The following is an 8,885-nucleotide window of genomic DNA, read 5'->3' as shown; positions in this document are numbered from 1 at the left end:
CATGATGTCCAAGTTTAGCTAAGCTCACATAATTCAAATCATATGTATATAACAAATAACTATAAAAGCCACTTTTTAAGTTCTAAACTTGCTAACTAGTGAACAAGTAGAAAATAAGTAACCTTCTTGTTAATTGAAATTTCCTATTTTTTAAAATAAATATTTTTTTTTTACTTTAATACCAAAAAGAAATAAAAAAATCCGAAAGATACGTAAAAGTAATATTTTATTCATTTTATCTTAACAAAATGTATACTACGCCCCGTTGGGCCCCATTTTCTAGAAATGAAAATGGATGAAATAGTGTTTTTTTTTTTTTTGAAAAATGAGTGATTGAAAAAGAAGGAAAAGTTTTCGATTTACCTATAATATTATTTTATAAAAGATTGTGTGATTAAAAATAGAAGAGATAAATAAAACGTAATGAAATGAAAATTAATAGGGGGGGGGACTGCATGTGCAGGACCAAATCGCATTTGACCACGGAAAAAGGACTGATTTGAAAAAATTTCCATGTCTCCGTCAGTTTGCTCTGAAGCATCTATATATATACAGCAAGTGGTGAGAACAGAACAAGGCGTCCCATTGAAATCAGTGATAACAAAAAACAGAGCAAAATGACTGTATTGAGCAACGGCAATGCGGAATCTTATGTAAAAACTCCTAAAATAAAGTTTACAAAACTGTTCATCAATGGAGAGTTCGTTGACTCCGTTTCAGGTTCTCGATTTCTCATTTTCGTTGTTATGTTTTCCATTCATTTGATGTTAATATCCGAATTTTGAAGGTTATTTTATTTTTAGTTTTTTGGTGAAAATATTGAATACAAAATATACCGAATGTTTGGAACTGATTTTTATGTGTTTTCTGTTCACTGAAAAGTTCCGGAGCAGTTGACTTTTAGTAGTGGGATTTAATCATTTCCCAGAAAGCTTTTCATGTAAAGGCTAAAAGTTTAAAAATTAAAAGCAATTTCCCCACGTGATTTAAGTTGATCTACTATGTTATCTTGCTTTTTTAATATATAACTAACAAGAAGAGTTACATACATATTGATTTCTAGGAAATATTTCTGAAGATTATCATTATCGCAACAAGAATTTTTGAAGCAAAGTTTTGTTTGTCAATTTGTATTTCAATGATACTGATAGATCAGATCACGTGATTGAGATACGAAATCAACCAAAATATGCAGAGACTATATTCTGGGCTCCATTAAAATCAATTTTTTGGAAAAAAAGATGTATTTTCGAAAAAGAAGGTAAAGTTTTGAATTTATCTGTGTATTGCAAGATGCTACAAATGTTATCTTTTATTTTACTTTGATTTTCCGTATGTTAATGCTCTAAGTTATTGATATTGAAAAACTACAAGTCAGAAGTTAGGAAATGACAATATCCGATGCTTGTCCGAGATTATGTCATGGTTCCCATTGGGTGTATGGGCACCTGAATCCCACATCGAAAGTATGGGCTCTCTTTGTGCGGTTTATATAGACTTGGGTTCTTTCAAGTTCTACGACAGATTATTTCATGTTTAATTTCAAAGATGTGGGAGATCCCATAGGAGCTCAAGAATTTTCTTAAAAGCTTTAAAATTCAGGCCTTGTATCGCTTCATTTACTACAGAATAAACTAATCATAAGATGAAAAACGGAAGATTTGCGCCATTGAATGATTGGGATTAATATGTCTGTAAATAAACTGAAATGGGGGAGTAAATGTGCAGGGAAGACCTTCGAGACGATAGATCCGAGAACTGAAGAAGTGATAGCAAGAATTCCTGAAGGGGACAAGGAAGATGTTGATTTGGCGGTCAAGGCTGCCCGTGAGGCTTTTGATCACGGCCCATGGCCTCGCTTGCCTGGATGTGTAAGTATACAGATGCATTAGTTTCTTATCAGATGCTGCCACGATCACACCAAATATATATAATAAAGAGTGGTGAGCAATGTTGGGTGCCATAAGTTTTTGCATTTATTTGTCAATAGGACCACTATAAGTGATGGTGATCCACGCTTTCTTGAAATTACATTAAATTAAAATATTGTTTAGAGTGGAAAGGTGAGAGGCATGTTACACCCATAAAATCGAAGAGGATGTATATTCTGCATAATCATTTATTACACCACCCGTAGCTTTATGTTTGGCGCATTTTTCAAAGTTGAACTTCAATGGCTTCATTCTAAATCCGCCCTCTCTTGGACTGAATCAGGAAAGAAGAAGGATAATGTTGAAATTCGCGGACTTAATTGATGAAAATATAGAAGAATTAGCTGCCTTGGATACAATTGATGGCGGAAAATTATACAACTTGGGCAAGATAATAGATATTCCTTCTGCTGCAGAAACTATCCGTTATTATGCAGGTGCAGCTGATAAAATCCATGGGGCAACTTTAAAAATGTCAAGGGATCTACAAGCATATACGCTGCATGAGCCTGTAGGTGTTGTGGGTCACATTATTCCATGGAATTTCCCAAGTCAAATGTTTGTCATGAAAGTCGGCCCAGCCTTGGCTGCTGGGTGTACCATGCTTGTTAAGCCTGCTGAACAAACGCCTCTTTCAGCACTTTACTATGCTTATTTAGCTAAGCTGGTAAGCCCACAATTTTTCTCTGTACATGGGAAAGAATATCAGAACGTGTACAATTTCCTCGTATCATGTCATTTGGCTCAATCTTTTTAGATATTCACACTTTTTTCTTTAACTAGGCTGGTATCCCAGATGGAGTGCTTAATGTGATAACAGGATATGGATCTACGGCTGGTGCTGCCATTAGTTCTCACATGGACATTGATAAGGTAATGTTCAATACGTATAATTAGCAATCGGGGAAACACACGAAAAAAGGGAAATGAAAATCTTGTAAGATTGCTTGGAACTAGTGTTCTTATAATTCTATAATATGCTGTTTTTTGTTTCTTCAGGTTAGTTTTACGGGATCTACAGAAGTTGGGCGTCTCGTAATGCAGGCTGCAGCAGCAAGCAACTTGAAACCTGTCTCGCTAGAACTGGGAGGAAAGTCCCCTTTTATCATTTTCGACGATGTGGATGTTGATAAAGTTGCTGACCTTGCTCTCCAGGGATCTTTTTATAACAAGGTAAAGTAACTTCCTTGCGTTCCATACACTACATTTTCACTAATGATATTAATATTTTTATCTCTTCTTTAACCTTCCTCCAGGGGGAAATATGTGTGGCTGGTTCTCGTGTATTTGTTCAAGAAGGGATATATGATAAATTTCTCAATAAGTTGGAAGAGAAGGTGAAAAGATGGGTGGTTGGGGATCCTTTTAATCCAAAAGTTCATCAAGGGCCTCAAGTATGAATTCGGGTTTCACACTCGGCTTTTATTTACAACTAATTTCAAATTTTTGGAATTTATTATATTTTTTACAAAAAATTTTGTGTTGAAATGAACTTGTAAATCAGCACTTTTTTCACTTCACAGGTTAACAAACAACAATATGACAAGATACTTTCATACATTGAGCATGGCAAGAAGGGAGGTGCCACTTTGTTAAGTGGTGGCAACCCTGGTGGAGAAAAGGGATATTATATCGAACCAACAATTTTCACAGATGTCACGGTATTTAAAATCACAGTTTCTTGCACTTAGATTATGGAATTAAAGTCCACGATCAGATGCTTAAATTTATGGTTTGCAGGATGATATGACTATCGCAAAGGAAGAAATATTTGGACCTGTTATGTCGGTTTTGAAATTCAAGTACGTATTATCACTAGTTATTATTCTTGCATTTATAAAAGCCTGTTTAAGCTTCTCCTTTTTCTCTTTTAGCTGCGAGAAATTTGCTATGCACATCGAGCATGTTTGGTTAAGCTTAAAAGGAAGCAAAAAGTTAATGAGTAACTTTTTGTTTCCAATCATGTCTGAATATGTTACTTTTTTTTCTTATTTCAGCTTGTTTCAAAGCATAATTTATATTTAGTTTTGGAGTAAAAAGGGTTCTTGTTTTACTTATCTACCTTATTGTCGAAAGGAGTTACTTATTTCCAATCCTGTTTAATTGATTGTTTTGCAACAAAATAAAGGACGGTCGAAGAGGTGATCAAGAGAGCTAATGCCACGAAGTATGGACTAGCGGCTGGCATTATGACCAATGACTTGAACACGGCCAACACGGTTTCAAGATCAATCCGTGCAGGTGTCATTTGGATCAACTGTTATTTTGCTTTCGACAAAGATCTCCCATATGGCGGGTACAAAATGAGCGGTTTCGAGAGGGATATGGGATTGGAAGCGCTTAACAAGTATCTGCAGGTTAAATCTGTTGCGACTCCGATCCATAATTCTCCGTGGCTATAAATATGTTTCGCTCTTCCACATAAAAGTGACGTTTCCTCGATTTTACTTTGATGATGTACACTCTCTGGCGAAATAAACGATTTTCTTTTTCTTTTTACGATCTTGATAGTGTTGTTTATAATTAATATAAAGTTTTTGGCATTTCTAATGTAATAATGATTTACCATACTGATATAACAAGAAATCTAAAATTACAAAAAGTATACAAAGTTCTCACTGTAAAATGTTACAACCCAAGAATAAACACTTGACATCAAAGATTTCATCGATTTTGGACTTAGTAACCATTGTACCCTTTTGTACAAATGAGGAGAACCAAAATACCCAAACCCACATAAGAACCAAACGAGGCTACTTCGACAGACCAGTAGGAAAACCCCCAAATATTATACCAACCCTTTCCCCTTCCTCAAGAATCACGAAGATTCACTTAGTTTCACAAAGAACAAGCCTCAAATCACAAAAGATTTTTAAGGAAATCACAAAGAAAATGAAGGAGAAAGGGAACTAGAAAGACAAATTTTCTAGAGTTCAAGAGGCGGAAGAAAAATGAATCAGTCGTCTAGGGCAAACCATCATACTTCTATTTATACAAAATGTCATCACCGTTGATATCACTTAGGAGATCCAATGGTCCGGAGCAACACACATGGCCAAATGTTGGGCTAGGGTTTTGGGCCTCTTGTTTGAGTTATCGGGCAATGGGGTGTAATATCTAAATTATTGGGCCTGAACCCACTTTCATCATAGACCAATGTTTGAGATAATCCCAAAATTGGCATCACAACTCAAACACTCTCCACCTTGATGCCAATGACTCATCACATAGAAAAATGATAACTCCAGCATATCCTTTATTCAGGTCCCTTAGTTCACTGCATTAAGATGGACCAAACACCTGCAATTCACACAGAATTACCCAGTATCAATCTTCAGAATTTTCAAACAAGATTTAAACTTGTTAAGAGGGAGTACCTTAGTTCCCTATTAGTTGGATTGAATTCAGCAGGTATTTTTTCAAGTACTAAAGAATTATTATGAATAATGTCACAAATGAAATGCATTCTAGCATCTATATGTCTTGTCCTTTCATGTAAAAAGGATTTTTGCACAGATGAATGTCACTTTGATTATCTGAGCATACAACTACTAGATGGGAAAGAACATTTAATTCACATAACAAACCTTTAAACCGTAATGCTTCTTTTATGGCTTCAGTGGCAGCCACATATTCTGCTTCAGTGGTAGATAATGCAACAATAGACTGTAATTGTGATTTCCAACTCACACAGGTGCCACACAAAGTAAACACATAAGCTGTGGTAGATTTTCTATTGTCCCTGTCCCTCGCATAATCAGAGTCAACATACCCCTTTAACACAATGCCTTCTTTACAAGGATTAAAACATAAACTCATTTTAGATGACCCCTTTAAATATATAAGTAACCATTTTAAAGCAGTCCAATGTTCAGGGCCAAGATTGGCCATAAATTTACTTTTAAGGTACTGATAGCGTGAGCAACATCAAGTCTGGAACACACCATAGTATACACCACCGACCTCACGGTATTAGCATAAGGGACCTTTTGCATATATTTCACATCAGATTCATCAATAGGGGACTGATCTTTACTCAATTTAAAATGACTTGTAAGTGGTAAAGTGACAGACTTAGATTCATGCATAGCAAATTTAAATAACACTTTTTCCACATAGGCAGATTGTGAAAGAAAAAGAGCTTGTTGGGACCTATTTCTTTTAATATCCATACCTAAAATTCTTTTAGCATGACCCAAGTCTTTCATTTCAAATTCAGAGCATAAAGATCTTTTAATGTCATTAATATCACTCATATGTTGGCCTATTAGTAGCATATCATCCACATATAGAAGCAGGTAAACAATCACAGATTCATTTTTATCCTTTTTAAAGTACAAACAATGGCCAAATGAGCTTCTAAAAAAACTAATTGATGACACAGTTATCAAAGCATTTATACCATTGTCTTGGTAATTGTTTAAGCCCATACAAAGATCTTTTTAACAAGTACACAAATTCAGATTTCTTAGGATCAATAAAACTTGGTGATTGACTCATATAAATGGTTTCATCCAAGTCTCCATGTAAAAAAAAACAGTTTTTACATCCATTTGTTCAAGTTCTAAGTCAAAATGAGCTACTAAAGCAAGCATGACTCTAATGGTTGTATACTTAACCATAGGTAAGAAGATCTCATTATAATCAATCCTAAGTTTTTGTGCAAAACCCTTAGCAACTAGTCTGACTTTAAACCTAATAGGTTGTTTCAAATTATTTCCCTCTTTTATGTTAGAAATCCACTTATAGTCAACAATGGATTTATCTTTAGGCTTCGAGACCAGAATCAAAGTGTCATTTTTCAACAAAGAGTTAATTTCTTCTTCCATAGCTAATTGCCACTCTTTTGACAGCTAACAACTCACAGCTTCTTCATATGATTTAGGTTCCTTAAAAGCTAGATCTTAAAAAAACAATAAAGCAAGAGATAGGTAGTCTCTCATCCTAAGAGGTTCCCGTATTTCTCTTCTAACTCTATTCTCTTCTAACTCTATCTCTAGCTAATTGATAGCCTTCTAAGGGATTTTCTTCTTCACCCACTTCTCGAACAGGCACATTTTCTTCTATTTCAGTTTTGGGACAGCCTCATTATCAATCTGAATTTCATCAGTATGTTCAGCTGGTGTTCTAAGCTCCACCTGCAGCCTAGTCTCCTTATTTTTATCTCTCACAAGTTTAGTTTCTTGATGTGTCTCAGACATGCAAGGCATATCACCCTCATAAAAAGTCACAATCCTACTTGTGATCATTATAAATCCCTTTACACTCCTATCCCACAACCTGTAGCCTTTCAAACCCTCAGGATATCCCATAAAAACACATTTTATGGATCTAGGTTCAAGCTTACCAACACTTTGATGGGAATAGGCTGCACAACCAAAGGTTCTAAGGTGGGTATAATCTGGGATTTTTCTAGACCACACTTCTTCAAGGGTTTTACGATCTAAGGTACTAGTAGGGGTTCTATTTATGATATATACTCCTGTTATAGCAGCTTCACCCCACAACACTTTAGGGACACCAGAACTGACCATCATGCATCTAATATTGTCTAGAACGGTCATATTCATCCTCTCAACAACTCCATTTTCTTGAGGGGTATGAGGAGCGATTTTATGCCTAAAGACCCCACTAGCCTTGCATAATCGATGAAAATCAGTATTATAAAATTCTAGTCCGTTATCAGTTCTTAAAATCTTCATTTTCTTCCCAATCTGATTTTCAATCAAGGTTTTCCAAGTTTTAAGTTTTTCAAAAGTATCTGACTTTTGTTTTAACAGAAAAATCCAAACATTTCTTCAAAAATTATCAATCAAAGACAAAAAATATTTGTTTCCACCTTGAGTGATGGTACATGAAGGTCTTCACAAATCAGCATGTACATACTCCAAAATTGAAGTAGTCTCATACTTTTCGATATTAAAGTGAAGTTTATGTTGTTTACCTAAAGTGCAATACTCACAAAATGGGATTTTTGAAATATTATCTTTTCCAAAACACATTTTTTATTGAAAATGTGCAGGTCTCTTTTACTTACATGAGCTAACTTGTTGTGCCATTTTAAGGTGTGATCAACCTCAGAAGTTGAGGACTCAGCAATGTAACTTGAAATAACTTCAGCTCTAGTGACATATATTCCATTTCTTTTGGCACCGTTGAATATTATAAGTGAGCCTTTAATTACTTTTAACAATTTATTACCAAATTTAGCTTGCAAGCCAATGTCATCTAGATTTCCCATTGAAATTAAATTTTTAATTAAATCAGGGACATATCTTGCTCTTTCTAGGATAAAGATATATCCATTATTAAATTTCAAAGTCACACTTCCAATTCCTAAAACTTTGCAGGTAGCACTATTACCCATTACTACCTCTCCCCCATTTATTTCTTTAACATTTTCTAACCAAGTTCTTTTGAAGTCATATGAAAGATGCAGCCAGAGTCAAGAATCAACCCTTGACTTTGGTCATTATTTTCAAAAAAATTAACAGTATTAAGGTTAGTAATGGGTTTTGTAACAACATAGACATCCACAGTCTATTTCCTAGGGGCTCAAGTACATTACTCTCATCCACCTTTTTATCTCTCTATTCATTCTTCTTCTTGTAGCAATTTTTAATAAAATGACCAGTTTTTTCATATCCATAACACTTTCTATTCCTAGTCCTAGACTTTGACCTAGGTCTTCCTTTCCCTCTCTTCTTGATATTGTTATTTCCTTGATTATTCCGATTTTCATGACTACTACCTTGCCTAGTAAATGATCTCCCTCTCGCAAACAAACTCTCAGATTCCCTTCCCTGCATTTTAGATTTAAGTTCTAATTCTTTACTTCTTCAAGAATCTACAACAACTTTAGGAGTCAATCCATCCCTCCCATACTTAATAGCAGTTTTAACATCTTTATAGGTTTCAGGTAATAAATTTAGAAGAATAACAGCTTTGTATTCC

At 34.8% G+C, this 8,885-nt stretch overlaps 1 protein-coding gene across 1 annotated transcript; it reads left to right on the top strand.

Moving 5' to 3' along the window:
* Positions 1-563: 563 nt before the first annotated feature.
* On the top strand, positions 564-4,433 carry LOC111399385 (aldehyde dehydrogenase family 2 member C4). The gene is made up of 9 exons (XM_023026662.1): positions 564-720; positions 1,729-1,871; positions 2,215-2,598; positions 2,715-2,804; positions 2,931-3,104; positions 3,188-3,325; positions 3,455-3,592; positions 3,672-3,733; positions 4,060-4,433. Exons 1-9 carry the CDS (start codon positions 618-620, stop codon positions 4,331-4,333), a joined length of 1,506 nt encoding a protein of 501 aa, XP_022882430.1. The 5' UTR covers positions 564-617; the 3' UTR covers positions 4,334-4,433.
* Positions 4,434-8,885: the final 4,452 nt, after the last annotated feature.

Source organism: Olea europaea, chromosome 9 (assembly GCF_002742605.1).
Source record: "Olea europaea var. sylvestris chromosome 9, O_europaea_v1, whole genome shotgun sequence".
Taxonomy (NCBI): domain Eukaryota; kingdom Viridiplantae; phylum Streptophyta; class Magnoliopsida; order Lamiales; family Oleaceae; genus Olea; species Olea europaea.
Note: the sequence above shows the minus strand (reverse complement) of the source record. Positions and strands in the feature narration are given on the sequence as shown.